The sequence below is a fragment of the Manihot esculenta genome, chromosome 15 (genome assembly GCF_001659605.2).
Source record: "Manihot esculenta cultivar AM560-2 chromosome 15, M.esculenta_v8, whole genome shotgun sequence".
Taxonomy (NCBI): Eukaryota; Viridiplantae; Streptophyta; class Magnoliopsida; order Malpighiales; family Euphorbiaceae; genus Manihot; species Manihot esculenta.
Genome location: NC_035175.2, coordinates 6108603 through 6135361, shown reverse-complemented (window position 1 = coordinate 6135361; position 26759 = coordinate 6108603). Strand labels below are relative to the sequence as shown.

General features: G+C 32.5%; 3 protein-coding genes across 3 annotated transcripts; all 3 read left to right on the top strand.

The window, feature by feature from the left end:
• Nucleotides 1-10622: 10622 nt before the first annotated feature.
• On the top strand, nt 10623-11729 carry LOC110602353 (F-box/FBD/LRR-repeat protein At5g56420). Its single transcript, XM_021739854.2, has one exon. It carries the CDS (start codon nt 10623-10625, stop codon nt 11727-11729), a length of 1107 nt encoding a protein of 368 aa, XP_021595546.1.
• A 6556-nt stretch (nt 11730-18285) lies between these two features.
• Nucleotides 18286-20085, top strand: LOC110602355 (F-box/FBD/LRR-repeat protein At5g56420). Its single transcript, XM_043951127.1, has 3 exons — nt 18286-19333; nt 19472-19539; nt 19735-20085. The coding sequence occupies exons 1-3, from the start codon at nt 18286-18288 to the stop codon at nt 20083-20085; spliced, it is 1467 nt and encodes a 488-aa protein (XP_043807062.1).
• A 3283-nt stretch (nt 20086-23368) lies between these two features.
• Nucleotides 23369-24571, top strand: LOC110601282. The gene is made up of 2 exons (XM_021738359.2): nt 23369-23866; nt 24362-24571. The coding sequence occupies exons 1-2, from the start codon at nt 23425-23427 to the stop codon at nt 24415-24417; spliced, it is 498 nt and encodes a 165-aa protein (XP_021594051.1). The 5' UTR covers nt 23369-23424; the 3' UTR covers nt 24418-24571.
• Nucleotides 24572-26759: the final 2188 nt, after the last annotated feature.

The following is a 26759-nucleotide window of genomic DNA, read 5'->3' as shown; positions in this document are numbered from 1 at the left end:
TTTCCTCTTCTCCTAATTTAAATAATATCTTTTTTTCCCTTTTTATAAATAGGTTGCAAATATCATCACATTTTAGAGGAAAATGATTCTTAATTCCAGCCAGGATTCCTGCCCACTTAAGTCTCATGGGGCAATCCAGCTGTGAACTAAAACGGCAACAAGAAAGCCAACCACTTTGGACTCCCATCTTTTTCTAATATTTTTATGGTAAAGCACACCAACTTTTTTGGCTTAGTGTTTTAGTCTAAAGTTAGAACAAGCACCACCCAAATTGATGACTCTAAACAAAGAGCCACATCTTCTCTTGGACGACTGATTAAGAATTTGGCTAATTGCAAGTGGATAAATTATAGTACAGAATATTCATGGGATCTCATTCTGCCAGATAAAATTGACGATGTTAATAACCAACTTAACCGGCTGAACAGAACCTTGTCTTTTTGTCGCTACAGTAATCTAAGATGTGTCAAATTGAAGCCAACTGATCATGAGTTGTCTGAATGGTAAAGTTAGATATTTACATAGTAATAATAATAATAATTTTGCATTATATTATTTTCTGAAAAGTTAATTAATTTTGAATGAAAATGTGAAACGTGACAAAATTGCATTTGCAATTTGCATGTAATTCTAGAATGAGCTATTGACATTACATTCTTAGTGCTGTTGGACATATGTCTTCCAATAACTCCCAACAAAGATTTATATTGATTATATGTATAACATTATGATTATTAATTATAATATAATCTCTATATGAAATTAATAAATTAATTATATTTATTTTAAAAGAATAAAAATAAGTATCATTATGAAATAATTTATTTTAAATTACGCACACCCCTCAAAGAAGTGTAGTGTGTAGTACTTGAACTCAGCAAAACAAAGCATTATATTATAGAAAATAATTGGAAGAATGTGGAAGTGGAAATGGTGCCAAACTCGTTGTCGAAGCCATGAATTCTGCAGAGAAGAAAGTGTCAAAAAGACAAAAACTGAAGAGCGTAGAGAGAGGAGAGGAGGAGTGGCAGGACAGAGCATGTGTTTCAAGGGACAATAATAGCAGACAAAGAACCAGAAAAAAAAAGAGACACAATTCCCAGACGTTTTTCAGTTTTCAGATAAAAGAAAAAACAAAAGTATGCAGCAGCAGCACTTCATTTATTCAAGATAAGATCTTTTTTTTTTTTTTTTGCAATTTGCAGTGGATGTGTGGTCACTGCCTCTGTCGTTTTCTTTTCCTTTTGTTTCTCTTATGGTTCTTCTTTCTTCATCATTTTATTGTTGATTTAATTTACCATTTTTATGCCTTCTCCACCCAATAATTCTGAATGCATTTTATAAAAACAAATTTATAATGTATCAGACTCTAATCTTCTTAAATCCATCCCCATCAATCAAATTCTTACTAATCACCAATGGAATTTTAAAAACTTTTATTTCATTTTCATCAACCCATTAAACAGCAATGCTGTGGAATCATTTGACAAGATTAATTAAACTAGATAAAAAATAAAAAATAAAAAATGGGAAGTTGAACCAATTGGCAAAAGAAATTGAGGTGCAATTATTGAATCCATTAATTATCTTGTCAGCTCTTCCTTCCTTTTTCTGTTTAAATGATGTTTATTGATAGTAAACCACAGCGTTATCTGTCTCATAATTAAAAGCATAATGTACTTGAAAAATAAATCATAATTGTATTTGATTTTGTAATAAGGTGATCTGAACCCAATAATTAGAGACCAATGAAAGCAACTTGAGCATCTTATTAGGTTCAAGTACCCTCCCTATATTTGTATTCTGTAATTGTGCTTTTTGAATATGATTGAAATGATCATTTTTGTTTTTTAATTGTCTTTATTATCTAACTCTTGTAATGAACAATAATAATATTCAGGCGGTTTTTACTCTTTTAGGAAACTTTGAAACCTAAAGGCTAATTCCTTTATAAACAAAATTATTACCCAAATTGTGAATATTCTTTCTATATTTCCTAATTATTCATTTATAAGGAAGGAGAGAAATAATAACATTAAATAAAAAATATTGCTAAAATCTCAATTAAAGTCTATGAATTCAAATATTGCTAAAATGATAATAATGAAATGATTTGAGATAAATTTAATTAAATTTAGAGTAAATTAGGATATTAAATATAATAACATGATAAATTGGTCATTTTAATTGTATCATAGAAGACTGTATATCAAAAATTAAAAATACATTTAAATTAAAACGTACGTTACAATATAAAAGAAAATCCAAAAACATGGGTGAGGATGAGCAGCAGGAAAGAGGAGAAATCGGGGCTTTTGGGTAAGTGGGACCCTCAGTCCATGCAGGGGCCAGTTTTGAGCCGGCGTAGAATCCGGCGAAAATATATTTCTGACGGGGGGACCATCGCCATACACTCGCCACGTATCACACATTATCAGACGTTGACCGAAACGGTCGCTAGATAAAGTTCCCTGTCCATGTGGGTCCAATTTGTTGGGCCAATCAGGGCACAGGAATCCACGTAGGGATGCCCATTCGAAGTTTGTTACTTAAAATTGGAAAGATTCAGGTGGTTTTGGTAACAAATCAAGTTTAGTGGTCTACCAACATCAGTTATCGACACGTGGCAATTTAAGAATTGTTTGGAACACGGGAAAACAAAACAAACACAATTAAGATAATGATGATGATGAGGAGGAGGAGGAGGAGCCTGGTTTTGCTAAACCTCATTGTCTTCATCCGTATCAATCAGTTCAATCAAAAGGTCACGAGTTTTCCATGATTATTCACAACACCAAACATATTCAAAATTTTCTTTAAATTTTAAAAAAAAATATTGATAATAAATTTAGAAATTTAATTAGTTGAAAAATTGATTGTTGAAATAAGAGGGTAGATTGGGATAAAAAAAGAATGATGATAGGAAGTGGGGGAAGAATGATTGAGGGTGATTGAAAAGTATATGATTAAAGTAAAGGGCATGGCTTTTGGAGACCACTAAACAAACAATGACTTTGAAAGCAAAGCAGCCAATTACAGTTTTTATTGATGCAAAAGATGATTGATGGATAATGAAACTTAATTAACAATGGGGGGTTGATTAGATTTCCTAGTTTATCATTTTTAATCTGTTGCTGACTCACACATTCATTTTTAAAGTAATATGTTTCTCTCAATTCCTTTTAAGACATCATATACTATGTCAACTGATTTTGCTAATTAACACTTGTCTTTGTGTTTTCTATGATGTGATCATTTCTATATAATGCTGTCTTATTTATCTCTTTCTATTAAACATTTTTAATTAATATAATATCAATGCTCTACATTTTTATGTCAAATTCAATTGGATCCTTCTCAAAATGTTTTCTGGACAACTCTGTATCAAATAGGTAAGTTAGTGCCTACATGTATTCACACGCACAGGCACGTGTGAAGACTTCAGAAAAGTGGGGGCAAGAGCCAAGGAAATTCCCCCAACAAATCAAAGATTTGACTCCAAATTTAGCAACCAAACCCATAAAAACAGCTCCGGTTGGTCCAAATCCACGTGACTTGTCACGTTCGGTGGCCGGAAGGCGATGGCTCAACTAGAGTAGTGGAGATCGACGTCCACACACTTATACATCATTGGTATCCAACACGTACTGTGGAGTCTTTGTGTAGCCCTTATAATCCCTACCCGCACGTGGGGGAGATCTCCACCTTGTTTTGCTGTCGGGCCCTTCCTAAAAGCCCATTTAGGGCCCAACAGAAAATTAGTTGAAAAATAATGGATAAATTATAAAGTTTATGCACTTAAGTTATCATTAATAACATGTCTAAATAAATATTAAAATTCACATATCATAATGCCAAAATAAGAGCCACCTAATCTAGAAGATTTTGTTGAGTTGAAAATAGACAATCAGGATTAGGAAATTGATAACTGTTGTGTATTATAATGTAGTCGAACAACTTTGAATATATATATTTTTTTTCACATTTTAAAATATTATAAATAATTTTCATGAAAGTTTGGATTTCTTATTTTATATTATACCGTAGTTCAAACTTTGTTTAGTTATCTCACAACATGAGTTAGGTTGTATTTGTATTAATTATTAATACAAGTAAAAAGCAATTGATATCATTATCCTGTTGAGGGTATTAAGAAAATAATGTCTAATGTCTCCCTAACATCTGGCAACTTCTTGAAACTAAACTAATAAAATTAGTATGATAATTAATTAAGTAATTAGAAACTATGTCTTTTGGCCTGTTGAAAAGAGACATAATGGATAAAGATAAGCAGCCACCTGAAACACTGTTTCTTAAAACCCTAATTGATACAATAATTTGGTTTGGTTGCTTAAAAACATTCTTTAATGAGTGCAAGAAACATGCCTCTGCATTTTTAAATAGAAAAGAAATGTGTCAGCTTGGTGTAGTAGGCTTGCACTCAAGCATGACTGTTACATATATGTATAATAATAATAATGGTTTTAGGAGTAGTGTCTTATTCAAGATGATGGTAATTAATATTTTAATGAAATTGAGCCATTGTTTAGCATTATCTGTTGCAGCATACAAGACCAAATACTTCACAAGTTTTAATTTGTAAAGAATAAAAATCAAATGTGGGGAAAATTTATATGTATTGTTGATAGATAACATAAACAATTGTTAATTTAATGTTAATCTAAATTAGTCTTGTGTTGTGCAAACAATTAACTCTTAATTAATGCTAAAAGATTAGAAAGAAAAAGAAGCGAACACGGGTTGTGTTGTCTTGTCTTGAAGAAGAAGAAGAATAACAAAAAAAGACAAGAGACAAAGAAATGGAGACAACAAGAGACACCATTTGAGATAAAGGAAAAAAGAAGCCGAAATCACTCCCTACCATTTATTTGTTTTCATCACTGTGCAATGGTCTACGCCTACAATAGCTTGAATTGAGAAATGAGATCTCTCGACCATCTCAGTTGTTTGAAATAACATGAGATCAAGTGTTTTCAAATGTAATAACTTAGTGTTAAATTTTGAAAATTTAGGGATTAAGTTCTTGTCCTAATCAAAATGTCAAGGACTGAAGTGTAATATACACACAAGCCCAACTCACGGCCCATTATCTACATTTGATTTATATAAGCCTGCAATGGTAAAGAGAAAAATAAACTTAGATATTTATTTAATTAGAGTAAATTAATTCTTAGAGATTAACATGGTCAACTTGTTTGGTTAGCATTTTATTTCAACTTTTTACTTCACTTTATTTATAGGAAGTAAAGAATTTGATCAAATAAAACCTTATTATGTCTTAACACGTTCATCGAGCTCTACACAAAAACCTTGGTGGTGAATGCACAAAATCTATGGGAGTTTTGAGGTTAGCATAATCCATGGCTCACATTTACAAGGCATGCTTTGGCATCTGATATCACAGGCATTTTAGAGCTCAGTAACTTTATGCTAAAGCCAATTGATCAAACATTAACCAACTGAATTGTACTAAAATCACCTTAGACGCTTTCTGAGTTTGAAGGAACTATTGATGCACAAAATTTAGAATTCAGGGATAAGTCCGCTTCTGCAATTGTTCCTCAATAGACAGACTCTCCTGAGTTATTCTGTTGCATAGCCAATAATATCCTTGCGTATCTGGAGTTAAGGCATCATACATGCAAAAGATATTGATGTGAAACAAGGAAGCAAACCTGAATTCAATTTTTCGCTGCACAGATCAACAATAGAAGTCTTTCAAAAGCATTATGGATACATAACCCTCAGGAATGGGAACTTTTAACATCGCTAGATGATTTTTCTTTTCTTCATTTACCATTTGTTTCGATTGAAGGAAATAGAAAGAAGAAAAAGAAAAAAAAATAATTAATTTCCCTAAATTCTCTGGTTAGATATCAAATAAATGAGAGAAATGAGCAGAATTACAATTTTGTTAACTCCATGCATTTAACAAAATATTTTTCTACAAATGGGTGAAAAATAGAGAGAAATTAAAGTTATTTATATTATAATACTTAAATGGCCTCATTTTTCTACTTTTTCTTAGCTTGTAAGGGTATTCTCGTATTTTCCTTTAAGAGATTGTCTTTCTCTCTAATTTTCATAATTTACCCAAACAATATTAAGTAAACTAAATTGCTACTTTCTTTTTTCTTCAAAATTTTTTTATTTCATTCTCTTCATTTCCCCTATACAATTAATCTTCTTTAGTTCTCTTCATTTTCCCTATACAATTAAGTATCCCAACTAGGGGTTAATTCCTTCAAGGGATTATATATCAAGACCATAAACAATAGATGTGTAATAGAAATTAGAATGCATTAAAGGCCTTTGTGATCAAGTACTCACCACAGGAAGACTAATGTGACTTATTAAAGCATGAATCGACTTTCCAGGAGTGTCAAATAACAGGTCACATTATTCTTTAATGGTGGAATAAATGGGAAGTGTAGGATACAGTTGCGGTGGTGACTGATGAGATTGCAGTGATGGACTGTTCAAGAGCTTGGATTGGTGTTCGAAGGTTTGATGATGATTTTGGTGAAATATGGCCAGATTTTGGTGCGGGTAGCCCAAGTTTGAGCAATCAAAGACCAGCAAGGGACATGATGAAGCCATGAATGGAACACCTAAAAGGTGGAAAAGGAAGAATGAAGAAAACAAGAAGAGCATTACAATTTTTCCACATCATCATTAATGATTAAAAGCATAAGGGTTGCAATTATTCTATATAAAACTTGAAAGTTGCATTCTTACTTTCAAACAACTAATCATCCACGCAGCATAATCATAACTAGAATGACAAACAAGGAAGAGATACATATCCAAATTCTAATTGCAGATTGATTTGCAAACTTTGCTTGCTTTCCTTAGCACATATTAATAAACATGTCAAAATTCCAAGCAAAGGATGCCTATACATAAGGTTAAGACTGAAAATTGAAGGCAATGACATGTGAGAAACATACACATGCACACTGAGATCTCAAATAAATGCGTGATATGAGAAATCATGTATATCAGTATATGTGTTAAATAGTTTAATGATGACAAGTGAAACATGAACTACGCATTTTGCTGGCAATTTATTTATGTTTAACCAAAGCATTAAAGCTACATTAATCTGAAGACCCGTGTCCTAGATATACGTTCTGAAATGAACAGAGGATGTAAATTGAAGTGAAACCACAGGTAGCAAGGACAGTAACATGAATACTGCTTTATCAATCTTGGGCGTTCATCAATACATATGACTTTCGACAAGAATCCATGTATGCAGACCAGGAAGGATGACATGAAAAACAGTAGCCAAACCAAATAATGATAAGAAGAATAACAATTTTCTAGGAGACTTATCATTTCACCAGAAATGACTCTGCCTAAGACAAGAAATTAATGGATAGTCATTAGTTGGATAAAACCATAAGAAATATTAGTGGTTGGATAAACCCACAAGACTCAGCCTAAGACTTATAGGAGACATACGCAACAAATTAATGGATAAACCCATAAGAAATATTAGTTTTATTTTAGTTAAATGGCTGTACAGGGACTTGAACTAAAATAAAATGAATATAAATCAGGTTGGGAAAAGGGCATCAACCATGTATTTATAATAAGCATGCAACACAAAGCTCAGAGGTGAAAAACATTATGATTCAACCATAGTACTTGAATAAAATTTCACGTACTGGGCTCCAATCCAATGCTGATTAATAAAAACTTTTTCAACCTGCACAAAATTGGTGACATATTAAGCTCATTCTCAGCCAAGAAAATAGTTATTTTGCAAGACATTAAGGTTTCATATCTTACATGGTTACAAAATCAGAAATGAGTTATGCGCCAAAAGTGAATAAATTTACAAAAATAGTCATTAGTTGTACAAAATTTAAAGTGAAAAGTGGAAAAAAAATAACAATAACAAACAACTAAAGCTCAGTACTTCTCCAGCCCAGTATCTATGCAGTAACATAATTTCACTTCTTCTCATGAGTAACACATCCTAAGAATACTTCATGAAAACTAGTAATATTGGATGATAAACAAACGAAACACTAGCTCCTTTAGACCATGGTTTTAAATCATGGGGTTCCTTGCTGTATCTGGTTTTCAAGAGGGCTAACTGATGCTGCAATGAGTAATCAGGAAATAAAAAAGGAAAGAAAGGAGCAATAAAACCCAAATCAATACTATAAAGGGAACTTACTGAAACAGGCAATTCATCATCACACCTAAATAGCTATTGATTATATACAAATACATAAGGAGCAAAATTCTAAGACTTACCTCATTTAGCATATAATTTCTGAATCAAGCTGAGGAATATTAAGAATTACTGAAAAATTCAATGGAAAATTAAGTTTGACATGCATGCTAGCTTGATTAAAAGAAAGTAGCTTAGAACAGCACTCTCAGCCACTTGGCTACTGCATTGGAGACTTAAGAATGTTGATGTTAACCAAAAAGGAGAAAACAGTGAGTCTTTTACAGTGAAAGGTGTGGATGCCCATGAAATAAGCCTGAAACAGTGTACCCTGCATTGAAATGGGGTAAAACATAAAGGAAGTTAGAAATATGCTTACATAAAGGACCTTGTTGAAACCATGTTTCAGACTTCATAAAAGAAGGCAACCAACTCAATATGCTAACAGAAGGGAAGAACATCTTCGCTTTGTGCTTCACAATACAATCTATTGATGAACTTCTTGGATGATAAATGCATAACAGTTTATATGTTTCAAATGATAGTTGCACTGAGCTCAATTGAATTTGTTTTGAATTGATAGTTGAATTCAATTCAATTCAATTCATTGTGTAATAATTTTATATGTTTCAAATAAACTGTAAAGTAACAGGGTTCCAACCTATTGCTTGAATGTAACAAGGTTGTCATATTATCCTCCCCTCCCTGACGTGATCAAGACAATGCCCAACCTACGTAATTTATACACGCGTGCACATGCATGTGCACAAACGTGTGCGCACCAGGGAAGGCACACACACACACACACAGAGAGCATTTTTGGGTTTTGAAACATACCACGAAAACTTGCAAATCTCAACCTCTTTCGCCAAGTTTTTTTGAAATTATCAAACTTTCTCACTTCTTCTCCCATTAGAATGAAATTTTACAAGCAAAATAATATCATTCAAAGACACTAAACTTGGTGAAATTTAATTAAAGTCCTTACATTTGAGGTTTCCGGATAAGCTGTCAATAATGCACCTTTGACCGTTCTTGCCAGTAATAGCACTTTTAAATGCCACAAAAGATAATGGTGGCAGGCTGGCAATCGCCAGTCACTACCGACTACTAGCATGCGTCACATAGGAGCCTGCCAAACATTGTCATTTTCTTGTGAGCATCTTAAACTTTGACAGTTATATGTCACTCTATTTCCCCAATTTCCCCAAGTTCATCCTTCTTCTATCACGCTTCACATCTCAATTGCAAAGCAAATTCTCAACATAATCCATCTATTATCCCTGTGACAGAAATCTGAAGGTAAGAAAGTAATAACACTATTTAATTATTTAGCGCTGGTGGTTCATGTATATCATAAACATCTACTCGATTCTCTTTTATTGATCACTGTGAATTGTGCAATATATAGACAATAATTTTGATTTGATAGATTTTCTGGTATTAATTTTTCCTTTCTGCTATTAAATTCCATGGCAGACTCGCATCCCAAATCCTCTTCGTCTCACCACAACAAACATCAAAGGTAAGAATGAGGCAAAAAATAATCTCTACCCTTTTCCTTGTCATTTAGTCATGGTAGTTCACATCTCTTATGAATCTTTGTTAATACCATGTCCATCTCAATTTGTTTAACACGACATAGAAAGATTATTGATTTTCAGGAAACTCAATAGATTTGATTTTGCAACCATTCAAATCTTGAATACAAAATATTTATGGAAATTAAGAATTAATTGCTAGCATAAAAGATTACAAGTAATACCAAGTTTCAGACTTTATTCATGAAAGATGCATTTTGCTTCATCATAATGTAGATGGTGGTAAGGCAGTGTTTAACATATCTAGTTATTAAGCATACAAAAGATCTATGTTTTTTTAAAAGAAAAAATAAATAATCAGAAGGCTTTCCTTTTCACTATCTTTCATAAACTGCTCGATTCTGGAGACCCACTGCATTATTTATAAGTTCCCTTGACCTGTTAGTGGCTATCCATTGTATCTATTTGAATTGCTTCAAACTTTAAAAGCATAACACTCAGTGCATTGCAATTTGCCATGATCTGATAAAGGCCTCATGAATTGGACCAATATTGGGTCCACTAGACAGAATCTGAAAATCCATAACAGCAACTTGCTAGCTCCTTGCTAGGTACTTTTCAATTAACTGATGTGGACACTTTTGCCATTTAGCCATAACCTGTTCATCCAAAATATCCTTGCATATGCTTTTTGGCTAAGGGTTTTTTTTTTTTTACTCTCTTCTTCTATCTGTTCAAAAAATGCTAAAGCCCACATCAAATTAATCTTCCAATGCACTTATTTCTTGTTTCTCCCAATTCCAATATGTTTAATATATTTCCCCCTCTTGTCAGCTCCTCCTTAAACTATCATCAATTTCCATCTCCAGCCAATGGAAATTGCGAGTGGTATCAGTTGTAGTGGCAGTAACAACAAGAGCACAGACAACAGCAAGCAAAGGGCCATAGTCAATCCCTCTGAGGGAATTGATTATATAAGCAACCTCCCTGAAGCAATTTTACTCTGCATTCTCTCTCTTTTGCCTTTAAAAGAGTGGATCAAAGTAAGCCTCCTATCAAAAAGATGGAAATATCTATGGACACAAATTTCAAACCTGAATCTTGATGAAGTTGAGATGATCACAAATATTACAAAGAAAGATATAAGCTGTCCCCTATGTGGAAAATTTCCTAGTCCAGGTAGCTCTTGTCCCTGCCTGGACAATTCAATATGTGCAGCACAAAGGAAATTTGCAGATTTTGTGGACCGAATGCTCCTCTTACACTCAGGGGACACCATCAACAACTTGAGGCTATCTTTCCTTTATGATCACCAGGATGGATATACCAAAAGGATTGACACCTGGGTCCGATATGCCCTGAGAAGCAACATCAAGGAGCTAGAACTGAACTTCAGTGATAGAGAATATTTCAAGTTCTTAGGTAAGAAAAGATTGGCAGTCAGATGGGCCAACCCCCATCAACCATATGAGTTGCCTCATGGCTTTTTTAAACCCAAAATATTGGAAACCTTTGTCTTAACATTTTGCAAGTTTAGAGCATCCAGCTTTAATGCTTTAAGTTCTCTTCTGAGGTTACACTTGAAACAACTTGAAGTTCTTGATGGCTCAATAGAACAAATAACATCCAGGTGTCCTGTCCTAGAAGATCTGATCCTGGAATACTGTCTTATTCCTGATGGGTCTTTTGTGAGTGAAGTCGACATAATGATCAAAAGACTTTCGATGATTCACTGTGCATCAAAAGAAATGCTCCGTGTCGATATATCAACTCCAAACTTGTTGATGCTGACAATTGTAGGAAAATACCTGAGATCAGCATCAATTAGGAAAGCAACAAAACTGATTGATGCTCAGATAAGCATTAGTGCAATATCTGCACACAAAGCTGATGGACATGCTCTTAACTCACTGTTGAATGGTCTAAACCATTGTCAATCCCTAACTTTAAGCACCCATTGCATACGGGTATCACTTTGATCTCATTTTCTTAGTCTTCACATTACTAAAGTTAACTTTTGCTTTATTCTTGTAAGCTTTTCTGGTTTTTCACATGAAGGTTATACCTACGGAGTCAACATTGCTGCAGAGACTGCATATTCCGCTCCAAAAATTGACGCGCTTAAGGTTGATAATGGGCAGATCAAAGAGAGAATTGCCCAGAATATCTTGCCTATTAATGAGTTGCCCCATTTTGGAGAGCTTAACTCTAGTATTATATGGACCTACGGTAGGCATGACTAAACTCTCTGTCTGGTTTTACAGAATCACCTTTCATCATTCTAGTGTAAGAGATTGAAGTGTTATTAATTGCTCCAACAGGCAATTTTCAGATCTGACCTTCCAAATCGAACCATATACAACATTGACGAGGAAAATTGGGAGTCACAAATTCGGCAATTCCCTTGCTTGAAAACCTCTCTGAAGGAAATCACAGTAACTGAGCTAATGGGAAGAAGAAATGAGGTGCAGTTGATCATATTCTTTCTGAAGTATGCAGAAGTCCTTGAAACGGTCACATTCTCCATTTGTGGACCAAACAAGTATCTGCCTTACAGCCCAAATGAACTCAGATCCTTCAAAGAGAACTTAAATCAGATGTTTGACTTCATAAGGGCATCCACCCGAGCAGAAATAAAAATTGATTTGGAATTCTACCCCAATGATCTCTAGACCCTCTATTTCAGTTTCCTAAATCCCGTGTTATCGAGCCTTTTCATGTAATTAGTGTGGTGTGACCTTCCCTTTCAGCTTCGTGTCTTTTTTTAAAACTCTCTTCGTTCCCCTATGCATATGTGCAAGTTTGTAGTAAGTGCGGACTACCAGACATATAAGACTACAAAACAGTATGTTTCTCTCTCTCTCTCTCTCTCTCTTTTTTCTATAAACAAACTTGTTTTCATAGATTTTGTAGACTAACAAATCTTTTGATTTCGGCCTACAATGACAGACAATTAGATGAGTATACTATCACGAGGAAACAGTATTGACATTACAATAAAGTTCAAACCAAAATTCCAGCTAACCTTTAGATAGATGTCACCATGAATAGAAGTATAAGCTCAATACTACTAGCCTATACAGCCTCCTAAACCATCCCCATTCTATTTTCTAAACAGAAAGGCTATGAATCAAATCCAAAACATAATATAACTCAAGAAACAAACTGAATCATCCCAGTATTTTAGAGACAGAGAATAACTAATATGTAAATTGCTTTACCTGTATAAAGCTTGATTCCTTGGCATGACGCAAAGCCCGCAATGTGAATTGCCGGAGGCGGAGCTGGAGCTGGAGCTGCAGCTGGCGGACACCACCGAGTATTGTCAGTCTCTAAGTCCAAACCCTCAACGGGTGTGATTGTGAAAGTAGCGGCATGACCAGGAGATATTCAAGTCTAAAAACTAACACTCCGTTTGGGAGAGGTTTTTTAAGGCAATGGGAGAATTTTCATGATTTAAAAATTTTGAACTTGTGTTTAAGAATAAGAATATTTAAAGATTTTTTAAAATAAAATTCTTAAAAAATTTTTAAAAAAATTTATAATTTCAACCCGTTAAATTAATAGATAGACAAAATTTTCTCTTAAAAATTTTTAAATATTTCTAAAAATTTTTTTTTCTTAAACAATAAAATAATTTTACAATTTAAAAATTATAAAAATCTGACCCTTTAAAACTTTCACTTAACCCTGCCTCCTCTCAAACTGTGTAAGATGAGTGAAAATGGATGTATAAGATTTATATTGTTGTTATTTGCAAAGATTTTTTCTTTTTCTATTTCCGTGAATTAGAGAATTAAGACAATAAATATTCCCTTTCTACTTAAAAAATTAAAATATGAGAATTTCCATTCTCTCTCTCCTTATAATTTACCTTCTATTTTTTAACTTATTATATTAATTAAGTATTTTTTTATAAGGATACATAATCTTTTAAAACTAATAGATAATTTTCATCCATGAAAATTAACTTCTTTTTCTTTTTTCATTCATTTCAAATTGTAGCCACTTTTTCTTTTAAAATGATGCATTTATGTAAAAAAAATCTATTAATTATAAGAACAATTTAGTAATAAATGAGTGATGTATTAAGGAAAAAAAATATAGAATCTATTGTTTTAATTATATCAACTACGATTTTTTAATTCGTGTGAAAATAATTATAAGTGTAATTTTGATAAAATTACAATTTAGTCTCAATACTTTGATGAAATTTACAATTTAATTTCTAAATTTGTTAAAAACTCACGTGTAGCTTACTTGATATTTTTGTCCGTGCATTTGACACAAAAATTTTCTCCCAATTAGTTAAAAACAGAGAGAAAATGAGTGATTTATATTACAATACTTAAATGACCTCATTTTTCTTTTATTTTCCTTTAAGAGAGATCGTATTTTTCTAATTTTAATAATTCATCCACACGATATTATGCAAACTAAATTTCAACTTCCTTTCTCTTCTTTAATTATATTCATTTGGCAAAAAGTTGAGGCATGCCATCCGCGGTGGTGACTGATGAGATTGCAGTGACGGACTGTTCAGGAGCTTGCATTGGTGTTAGAAGGCCTGATAATGGTTTTGGTGAAATATAGCCAGATTTTCGTGCAGGTAGCCAAAAGTTAGAGCAATGAAAGATTAGCAAAGGACATTAGGAAGACACGAAATGGAAAATTTAAAAGGTGGAAAAGGAAAAATTAAGACAGAAAAGGAAGAATGAAGAAAACAAGAAGAAAATTACAAACTTTCCACATCATCATTAATGATTAAAAGGTTAAGGGATGCAGTTATTCTATACGAAACTTCAAAGTTATATTCTTACTTGCATGCAGCATAATCATAACTAGAATGACAAACAAGGAAAAGATGCATATACAAATGCTAATTGCAGACATATTAATGAACATGTCAAAATTCCAAGCAAAAGATGCCTATACATAAGGGTAAGACTGAAAATTAAATGCAATGAATTGCGAGAAACATACACATGCACACTGAGATCTCAAATAAATGTGTGATATGAGAAATCATGTATATGTATTAAATAGTTTTGGCATGGTTTAGTGATGACAAGTGAAACATGAACTACGTACTTTGCTGGCAATTTATGTATGTTTAACCAAAGCATTAAAGCTACTTTAATCTGAAGACATGCGTCTTAGATATACATTCCGAAATGAACAGGATGCAAATAGAAGTGAAACCACAGGTAGCAAGGCAGCATGATGAATACTACTTTATTAATCTTGGACTTTCATCAATACAGATGACTATCGACAAGAATCGAGATATGCAGACCAGGAAGGATGACATGAAAAACAGTAGTCAAACCAAATAATGATAAGAATAACAATTTTATACGAGATTTATCATTCCACCAGAAATGTCTCTGCCTAAAACAAGGAATACTGAGACATAGACAACAAAAATAATGGATAAACCCATAAGAAATATTAGTTTTGTTTTATTTAAATGGCTGTACAGGGACTTGAACTAAAATAAAATGAATATAAATCAGGTTGGGAAAAGAGCATCAACCATGCATTTATAATAAGCATGCAACACAAAGCACAGAGGTGAAAAACATTATGATTCAACCATAGGACTTGAATAAAATTTCACATACTGGGCTCCAATCCAATGCTGATATAAAAACCTTTTCAACCTGCACAAAATTGGTGACATATTAAGCTCATTCTCAGCCAAGAAAATAGTTATTTTGCAAGACATTAAGTTTTCATACCTTACATGGTTACAAAATCAGAAATGAGTTATGTGCCAAAAGTGAATAAATTCACAAAAATAGTCATTGTTTGGAGGAAATTTAAAGTGAAAAGAGGGAAAAAAATATTAATAACAAACAACAAAAGCTCAGTATTCCTCCAGCACAGTATCTATGCAGTAACATAATTTCACTTCTTCTCATGAGTAACACATCCTAAGAATACTTCATGAAAACAAGTAATATTGGATGATAAACAAACAAAACACTAGCTCCTTTAGACCATGGTTTTAAATCATGGGTTCCTTGCTGTATCAGGTTTTCAAGAGGGGTAACTGATGCTGCAATGAGAAATCAGGAAAAAAAAAAAGGAAAGAAAGGAGTAATAGAACTCAAATCAATACTATAAAGGGAACTTACTGAAACAGGCAATTTATCATCCTACCTAAATAGCTATTGATTGTATACAAATACATAAGGAGCAAATTTGTAAGACTTACCTCGTTTAGCATATAATTTCTGAATCAAGCTAAGGAATATTAAGAATTACTGAAAAATTCAATGGAAAATTAAGTTTGACATGAATACTAGCTTGATTAAAGGAAAGTAGCTTAGAACAGCACTCTCAACCACTTGGCTACTGCGCTGGAGGCTTAAGAATGTTGATGTTAACCAAAAAGGAGGAAAAAGCGAGTCCTTTACAGTGAAAGGTGTTGATGCCCATGTAAGAAGCCTGAAACAGTGTACCCTGCATCGAAATGGGGTAAAACATAAAGGAAGTTACAAATACGCTTAAATAAAGGACTTTGTTGAAACCATGTTTCAGACTTCATAAAAAAAGACAACCAACTTAATATGCTAACAGAAGGGAAGAACATCTTCGCTTTGCGCTTCACAGTACAATCTATTGATGAATTTCTTGGATGATAAATGCAAGCATTTTGTATGTTTCAAGTATGGTTGCACAGAGCTCAATTGAATTTGTTTCGAATTGATAGTTGAATTCAATTCAATTCAAATCCTTTTGTAATAAGTTTATATGTTTCGAATAAATTGTAAAGTAATAGGATTCAATTGAACCTATTGCTTGAATGTAACAAGGTTGACATATTATCCTCCCCTGACTCACGTGATCAAGACAATGCCCAACCTATGTAATTTATAAACGAGTGCGCATGCATGCGCACAAACGCGCTCACACACGGGCACACACACACAGCGAGAGAAAGAGGGAGAGAGATAGGGCATTTTTGGGTTTTGAAACATACCACGAAATCTTGCAAACCTCAATCTCTTTGGCAAATTTTTTCAAATTATCAAACTTTCTCATTACTTCCCCCATTAGAATGAAATTTTTTAAAAAAATCATTCAAAGACAATAAGTTTGGTGAAATTTAATTAAAGTCCTTACATTGAATACGCTGTAAATAACGCACCTTTGACCATTCTTGCCAGTAACAGCACTTTTAAACGCCAAAAAGGATAATGGTGGCAGGCTGGCAATCACCAGTCACTACCAACTACTAGCATGTGTCACATAGGAGCCTGCCAAACATCGTCATTTTCTTGCGAGCATCTTAATCTTTGACGGTTATATGTCACTCTATTCGCCCAATTTCCCCAAGTTCATCCTTCTTCCTTCACGCTTCACATCTCAAATGCAAAGCAAATTCTCAACATAATCCATCTATTCTCCCTGTGACAGAAATCTGAAGGTAAGAAAGTAATAACACTATTCAATTACTTAGCGCTGGTGGTTCATCTATATCATAAACATCTACTCGATTCTCTTTTGTTGATCTCTGTGAATTCTGCAATGTATAGACAATGCTTTTGCTTTGATAGATTTTCTAGTATTAATTTTTCCCTTGTGATATTAAACTCCTTGGCAGACTCGCATCCCAATTCCTCTTCCTCTCACCAAAACAAGCATCGGAGGTAAGAATGAGGCAAAAAATAATCTCTACATTTTTCCTTGTCATTTAGTCATGGTAGTTCACATCTCTTATGAATCTTTGTTAATACCATGTCCATCTCAATTTGTTCAACACAACCTAGAAAGATTATTGATTTTCAGGAAACTCAATAGATTTGATTTTGCAACCATTCAAATCTTGAATACAAAATATTTATGGAAATTAGGAATTAATTGCTAGCACAAAAGATTACAAATAATACCAAGTCTCAGATTTTATTCATGAAAGATGCATTTTGCTTCATCATAATGTAGATGCCGGTAAGGTGTGTTTACATATCTAATTATTAAGCATACAAAAGATTGATGTTCTTTTAAAATTAAAAAAAAAATTATTATCTGAAGCCTTTCCATTCCACTATCTTTCATAATTACTGCTCGATTCTGGAAACCCGCTGTATTTTTTATAAGTTCCCTTAACCTGTTAGTGGCTATCCATTGTATCTCTTTGAATTGCTTTAAACTTTAAAAGCATAACACTCAGTCGATTGCAATTTGCCTTGATCTGATAAAGATCTCATGAATTAGACCAATATTGGTCCCCCAGACAGAGTCTGAAAATCCATAATAGCAACTTGCTAGGTACTTTTCCATTAACCGATGTGGACACTTTGGCTATGTGCCTACAACAACTTGTTTATCCAAAATATCCTTGCATATGCTTGTTGGCTAAGGGTTTTTTTCACTCTTCTTCTATCTGTTCAAAAAATGCTAAAGCCCACATCAGATTAATCTTCCAATGCACTTATTTCTTGTTTCTCCCAATTCCAATATGTTTAATATATTTGCCCCCTCTTGTCAGCTCCTCCTTAAACTATCATCAATTTCCATCTCCAACCAATGGAAATTGAGAGTGGTATCAGTTGTAGTGGCAGTAACAACAAGGGCAACGGTAATGGCAAGCAAAGGGTCATAGACAATCCCTCTGGGGGAATTGATTATATAAGCAACCTCCCTGAAGCAATTTTACTCTGCATTCTCTCTTTTTTGCCTTTAAAAGAGTGGATCAAGGTAAGCCTCCTATCGAAAAGGTGGAAATATCTATGGACAAAAATATCAAACCTGAAGCTTGATGAAGTTGAGATGATCACAAATATTATAAAGAAAGATATAAGCTGTCCCCTATGTGGAAAATTTCCTAGTCAAGTTAGCTCTTGTCTATGCCTGGACAATGCAACATGTGCAGGACGAAGGAAATTTGCAGATTTTGTGGACCGAATGCTCCTCTTACACTCAGGGTACACCATCAACAACTTGAGGCTATCTTTCCTTTATGATCCCCAGGATGGATATACCAAAAGGATTGACACCTGGGTCTGCTATGCCCTGAGAAGCAACATCAAGGAGCTAGAACTGAACTTCAGTGATAGAGAATATTTGAAGTTCTTAGATAAGAAAGGATTGGCAGTAAGATGGGCCGATCCTCATCAACCATATGAGTTGCCTCATGGCTTTTTTAAACCCAAAATGTTGGAAACCTTTGTCTTAACATTTTGCAAGTTTAGAGCATCCAGCTTTAATACTTTTAGTTCTCTTCTGAGGCTACACCTGAAACGCCTTGAAGTTCTTGATGGCTCAATAGAGCACATAACATCCAGGTGTCCTGTCCTAGAAGATCTGATCCTGGAATACTGTCTTATTCCTGATGGGTATTTTGTGAGCAAAGTTGACATAATGATCAAAAGACTTTCAATAGTTCATTGTGCATCAAAAGACATGCTCCGTTTGGATATATCAACTCCAAACTTGTTGATGCTGACAATTGTAGAAAAATACCTGAAATCAGCATCAATTAGGAAAGCAACAGAACTGATTGATGCTCGGATAAGCATTTATGCAATATCTGCACACAATGCTGATGGACATGCTCTTAACTCACTGTTGAATGGTCTAAACCATTGTCAATCCCTAACTTTAAGCACCTATTGCATTCGGGTATCACTTTGATCTCATCTCCTTAGTTTTCACACTATTAAGGTTAACTTTTGCTTTATTCTTGTAAGCTTTTCTGGTTTTTCACATGAAGGTTATACCTATGGAGTCAACATTGCTGCAGAGACTGCATATTCCACTCCAAAAACTGATGCGCTTAAGGTTGATAATGGGCATATCCAAGAGAGAATTGCCCAGAATATCTTGTCTATTAATGAGTTGCCCTGTTTTGGAGAGCTTAACTCTAGTATTATCTGGACCTATGGTAGGCATGACTAAACTTTCTGTCTGGTTTTACAGAATCAGCTTTCATCATTCTAGTGTAAGAGATTGAAATGTTATTAATTGCTCCAACAGGCAATTTACAGATATGAATTTCCAAGTCGAACCATGTACAACATTGATGAAGAAAATTGGGAGTCACAAATTCGGCAATTCCCTTGCTTGAAAACCTCCCTGAAGGAAATCACAGTAACTGAGCTAATGGGAAGAAGAAATGAGGTGCAGTTGATCATGTTCTTTCTGAAGTATGCAGCAGTCCTTGAAAAAGTGACATTCTCCCTTTGTGGACCAAACAAGTATCTGTCTTACAGCCCAGATAAAGTCACATCCTTCCGAGAGAACTTAAGTCAGATGTTTGACTTCATAAGGGGATCCATCCAAGCTGAAATAAAAATTGATGGGGAATCCTACCCCAATGTTGTCTAGACCCTCAATTAAGTTTCCTAAATCCCGTGTTATCAAGCCTTTTCATGTAATCAGTGTGGTGTGACCTTCCCTTTCAGCTTCGTCTCTTTTTTTTTAAACTCTCTTCGTTTCCCCTATGCATATGTGCAAGTTTCTAGTAAGTGGGACTACCAGACATATAAGACTAAAACAGTATGTTCCTTTTTTTCTTTTATAAACAAACTTGTTTTCATAGATCTTGTGAACTAACAAATCTTTTGATTTTAGCGTACAATGACAGACAACTAGATGAATATACCATCAGAAGGAAACAGTATTGACATTACAATAAAGTTCAAACCAAAATTCCAGCTAATCACTAGATGGATGCCACCATGAATAAAAGTATAAGTTCAATGCTACTAGCCTACACAGCCTCCTAAACCATCCCCATTCTATTTTCAAAGTAGAAGGGCTATGAATCAAATCCCAAACGTAATATAACTCAAGAAACAAACTGAATCATCCCGGCATTTTAGAGACAGAGAATAACTAATATGTAAATTGCTTTACCTGTACAGAGCTTGATTCTTCAGCATGACGCAAAACCCGCAATGTGAATTGCCTGAGGCGGAGGCGGAGGCGGAGCTGGAGCTGGCGGACACCACCGGGTATTGTCAGTCTCTAAGTGCAAACCCTCTATGGGTGTGATTGTGAAAGAGCGGCATGACCAGGAGAAAAAAGAATGGTCCTTTTTGGGCCCAAGCCCAATTGAGCTATCCAAGTCTAAAAACTAAAGGTGGAAGTGAAAATGGATGGATAAGATTTATATTGTTGCTATTTGCAAAGGTTTTTTTTTTTTTTTTTTTCCTTTTTTTCTATTTTCATAAATTAGGGAATTAAGACAATCAATATTTCCTTTCTAATTAAAAAATTAAAATATGAGAATTACCATTCTCTTCTTCTTATGATTTGCCTTCTATTTTTAACTTACTAAATTCATTATGTTTTTTATAAGAATAAACTTTTTAAAATTAATAGATAAAAGTTTTTATTCACTACCCTTACCGTAAAAATTAGTTTTTTTTTTAATTCATTTCAAATTATTTTTTTGTAAGCACTCCAAATATTATATTTATTTATAAATAAATCTTTATATTATTACAAATTAATTCTTAAATATTATAATTATTTATAGATGAATCAATATATAAACTAATCCCTAAATATTATACTTACATACAAATAAATCTCGATATTTTTACAAATTATTCTTTAAATATTATTATAATTATTTAAATAAATATTATTTAAAATGGTATAATTAGCCCCAGTATTTTCTTTTATGAAAAAAATTTATGTTAGTTTTCATTAAAAGCAAGTTCTGCAGCTTATAGATGGGAACCAAATATCTTAAGAAAGAACTTCATTCCGATTCCGTTTTGTGATGACCGTTCCTAATACTCAGACGAGTTGCTTCCTTCTCATCATTTCCCTTGTTACTCTGCTTCAAAGCCCATCTTAGTCTACAGAAGCTAACCAATGGTATTTGAATAAAGTTTTTTAACTTGGAAATTTTCCTCTTTAAGCATCATATAAACCAAAGCTTGTTCTACAATCAATTACCAAACTTAATGGTATCCAAATAAACTCGAATTCCATTTTAATAAATATATTATTAATCTCTATATTTTTAAAAATATTTTATTTACTTATTATAATTTTTTTAAAAATTATATTATTTCATACCATTAATTTTTAAATAAATAATATAATAACAATGATTTAATTACTGCAGGAACTTATTTATTTTCTAATAAATTATGATTTATTTTTTTATTAAATTAAAACTAAAATATTTTTAATAAATATTTAATTTATTCACAAAAATCAAACCCTTAATATCATTTTTAAAGAAAAATAAAATTAAACTACTCTCAACCGCTTTTCTCCTATTTTAGTGTCCCTCTTGGGATATTTGAAAAAATTAAAATAACTTTTTTAGCCTGTGTTAATCCATCATAGAAGAGGTCACGGGTGGGGACTGCAGCAATTCACACGTGGGCCAAATTTAACCGGTAATATACTGTGATGGATTTGGATCTTCCCAACACAGCAACGGTAAATAAACATAAAAAGACACGTTTATCAAGTAACCGGTCAATGTGAGGTCCACGTGTGTCAAATCGTATAGTCAGATCACCCACCAAGGTCCCTCGATGGTAACCCAACCATTACTCTCAAAGGGCTTTGTCCACACACTGTCATTTGCCTCACTGCTTCTGCTTGGGTCGCACAAACAAAATATGTGAAATTTCAGTGTCCTTTTTTGTCATTAAACTTTTCGATCCATCATGCTTCCTTATAAAAAATATATAAAATATTTTATATATAGTAAAACTTTTATTTCATATTTAAAAATATGTAAGTACTATATAGTTACGTACATTTATACATGTACACACATGAAAAATTATACATACTATGAAATAATTTAATAATTTGTATATTTCAAATAATTTCTAAATTATTTAAAGTTTTTAGTAATAATTTGATGTATTGCTCTTCTATTTATTATTGACTACACCTTTTATTTTTCATATTTCACCACTTTATCAAATTACTTTTTTAACTAGTGGTCAGTTGCAGAACTGGTAAATGAGGGACAGTCAAATTCATTCTTTTTGGCTGCATGGGAAACCGTTGCACTGCATTCTCCTTCTAACATCAATTTTTTCTTTTCTCAGTAAAAATGTTGTTTTAGTTTTTTATTTTCAATATATATAAAATATATGGAAAATTTGGAAATTTGATGGCGTAGGCATGTTGCAAGTAATTTGGTAAAAAAATCTATTTATAGTTGTGAAAAAGTAAATTTGCAGTAATATTCTGAGTCATAATCCTATTTTTATTTATTTATTTATTTTTACAATTAACCTCTTATTGATTCATTTTTTATAGTTTTGAATATGTATTTATCATTTGAGATTAATTATCCAAAATTTTGTTTGAATAATATATCCTAACAGAAATTTTGATTAAAATTTTAAAACTATATATCCACGAATCAATTCAATTATATTTTATAAAGATAATTATATATTAAGTTATTTTAAATTGATTGACACTTTCAGATTTTATCAGAACACAAATCAAGGAACTAAATAAGCTCTTAATCTCCCAATAAATAAATTAAATTACACCAAACAGAACCCCAATAGGATCTAATCAAAAGCCTTGGACCCGGCCACCAACAACCAATGGCAATTCAGTAATTTACCTCACATATCCTAACCCTCCTTTTTAAACAGTCTTTCTACTTTTCTGTCCCTTAAACCTCCCAAATTTTTCTCTCTCTTTCTCTCTAAACAAACACCAACCATGCTTCTCTTTACCACCAAAATCACACTCGTTTTTTGCGCACTAAGTTTGTTCATCACCTTTCTCTTTCCACAACTCTCTCTCTCCTTTTCCATCCATGATCTCCTCATCTCAAAAGGTTTACCTGCTGGTCTCCTTCCAAAGGAAGTGAAATCCTTCAATCTCTCTGAAAATGGCTACCTGGAGGTGTTTCTCGATGGCCCTTGCTTGACCAAGTTCGAGAACAGGGTCTTCTTTGAAAGTGTAGTGAGGGCCAATCTCACCTACCGGAGTCTCACTGGAGTTGTTGGATTATCCCAAGAGGAACTCTTCCTTTGGTTGCCAGTTAAAGATATCATTGTCAACGACCCGAGATCAGGGCTTATAATGTTCGACATTGGCGTTGCTCATAAACAATTTTCTTTATCTCTCTTTGAAGAACCACCTGATTGCAAGTCCCAAGGTATTCATTCTTGCTTTCAGAGCACATTACCTTAATCTTTCTTAATTAATTAAGTACTTCCTTAAACATGACCAAGGATTGGGATTTGCGTTGGTAATGGTGGATGATTTTGTCAGTTAAAAAATATTAGCAGTTTCTGTTTGCACATGAATTTCTGTTATGAGTTAAGTGCAGAAAAGGAAACAGCTTTATAATTTGAACGCCTAATATCCTGACAAATTCCAGTAAACATTCAATATCTGGTAAAGTGTTTCAGAAACTGATTACAGAGTCTGTTTCCTCTTTCTTTTTCTGTATTTTGTTTCTTTGTTTTCTTTGTCTCTTTGCTCAGAAAATTCCCTAAACCCAAAGAAAACTATAACATATTTACTCAGATTCAGGGGAAAAAAAACTAGTGGCTCTCAATATTTTTTATTTAACATGTAAAAAAGAAAATTGTAAAGTTTTTGAAAGATAAAGATGGTATGGTTAATCGTTAATCATGTGAATGCGCAGGAGAGATGAAGAAGAATGGCGTGAGGAAAGAGAAAGGATTTGAGGCGTGGAGATAGAAAGAGATGGTTGGCTTGGCTTCCCTGTTTGAGCTTTGTCTTTTTGTTAATTGATCAATCTCCATATAATGTTATCTAGATTATAATGTTATGTGGTGGTGGAAATGTGGGACCTAGTTTTTTCTAATCATAGTTTTTTCCTTTTCTATATTAATTAATTAATTTTATTATTTAGTTAGTTGTTCTTAGTTTAGAATTTAGAAAGGGTTTGTTAAATTGTTAGGATTTGTAAAGAATGTGAAACTCTGGAATCTTTCAATCCTAGAACGTCTAATCTCCTAACTTTTCGTTCGTCTCTTTCGGGATTTTCTTTTTCCCACATAACAAAGCAAAGGATTACTTGATTCATCTTTGAATTAGTAATAAATTATTTACTCCATCTTTTTTTTTTCAATTTATAATAAATAAAATTGAATTAAAAATTAAGAGATTAAGTTATGAAAGAGAATTAATTAATAATAAATGAAGGTTACTTTAGACAAAAGTAGTAATGGAGAGGAGATGAGAGGAGAAGTATAGCATAATGAAGTTATTTATACTCGAAAGCAACCAAAAAGCCCCTCTTCACGGCTTAATCTTGTGCTTTTGATGGAGACCTTGGATGGATTATTAATTATAATTAATTAATTACAGTGAAGCTCACTTTTATTATGAGCGGGAATGTGGGCCATATCTTCGTTGTTGTTGTAGTGTTGAGTGGGTCCAGATGGAGTTCCTGTGGGGTTTCATTTAAGCATGCTGATTGGTGTTTGTTTGCTTTCCTTCTTGGACTCGGCACTATCATATCATGGTTTTTCCTCATATCAAGTCTCTTTTTTTTTTTAAATTTTCAGGATAAATTCTAGATGTTTCTTCTATATGGAAATCAGGTTAGTACGGTGATATGCGTACGCTTTTTTGTTATAATAATTAAATTATACATAATTTAGAAATTTAATAGATATAAATAATTTCCTTTTATGAAAAATATAAACAAGTAAATTGTGAATTCAACTTACTATTTTTTAACTAACTAATTGCAAAAAAAAAAAAAGAATTATTTTGGTTTAAATTATTCATATTCAGCAATTATTTTATCTACTATTTTAGTAATAATAATATATAGTCCTCCAAAAGGCCCACAACACTTTCCAACTGAGTACAGTGTCCCCATGGAAATTATGAAATCTTGAAGAAGCAACTAAAAATCATGCCCCAATAATGATGGGATAATCGTCCTTTTTTTTTAGTTATTTATTTATTTCAGCTTTTCTTTTTCTTTTTAATAATGTGAATGAATGGAATGAAAATTATTATCCTTTAACATACTAAAAAAAAAAGGATCCTACTTTTACAGTTCCTAAGAAATTTCTCTCCCTTCCTTTCTTCTTAATTAAAGTCCAAACCTACTCCTCTATTCAATTAATTCGAATTAAAAATTTTAAATAATTATTTCAATTAATTTTTTTTATAAAAAAAGAAAAACAATGATAGATTCACTTAAGTTTTTTTATAACAAAATGATTATTTCAAATAAAATCTTAAAAAAATTAATTTCTATTATGTTTTGACTGATTTGTTCAACGATCCGAACCTTTGACTATTCAAAGCCATGTTAAATTAAATCAGACACCATTTTTTTTAAAAAAGAAAACTGTTCTTTTTTTTTTTTTTTCTGAGTAAAATGATAATTTTGCTAGCCACTTTTAAGTTGCGATCAGCGTCCACTTGGTTTGATATTTCGAGGGACCTACAGCCTATTTTAATTCTTAGTACAAAAAATCTACAAACTTTCTTTTTCTTTTTTTGCTTTCAAATTTTTTGAAAATTTTATTTTTTATATTTATTAATTACATAAAATATTCTAATTTTTAAATAATTTTATACTTTACCTAGCGATAAGATAAAATTATTAAATTTAAAATAGTCAAAGCTATAATGAATTTTAAAATATCAAAAATAATATTATATAAATAAATCTATTCAAGCTGAATAAATAAATAAGTTATTACTTGAAAAGTTAAATCTTAGCATACCTTCCGACTTAAAGTTAATAAATTGATTTATATTTAATTTAAATATAACTAAAATTTTATTCATAGTTTTACGTAATATAAGAATAACATTTACCTGAAAGCACGAAAATAAATTGATATTATTTTTTTTAATTATATGCTATTTATTGAAAATTTAAAATTTTTTTAAGAGATTTATTTTAAAAATAATTACTGAGGTACAAAAACCTAGTAACCTAATTGTTTAATAATATTTTTTTATATAAAACATAGACTCACAAAAATGACAGGAAGATATTCCTAAAATAGATTTCAGGCTGGCTTAATCCCTCTAGCACTTAATTATTG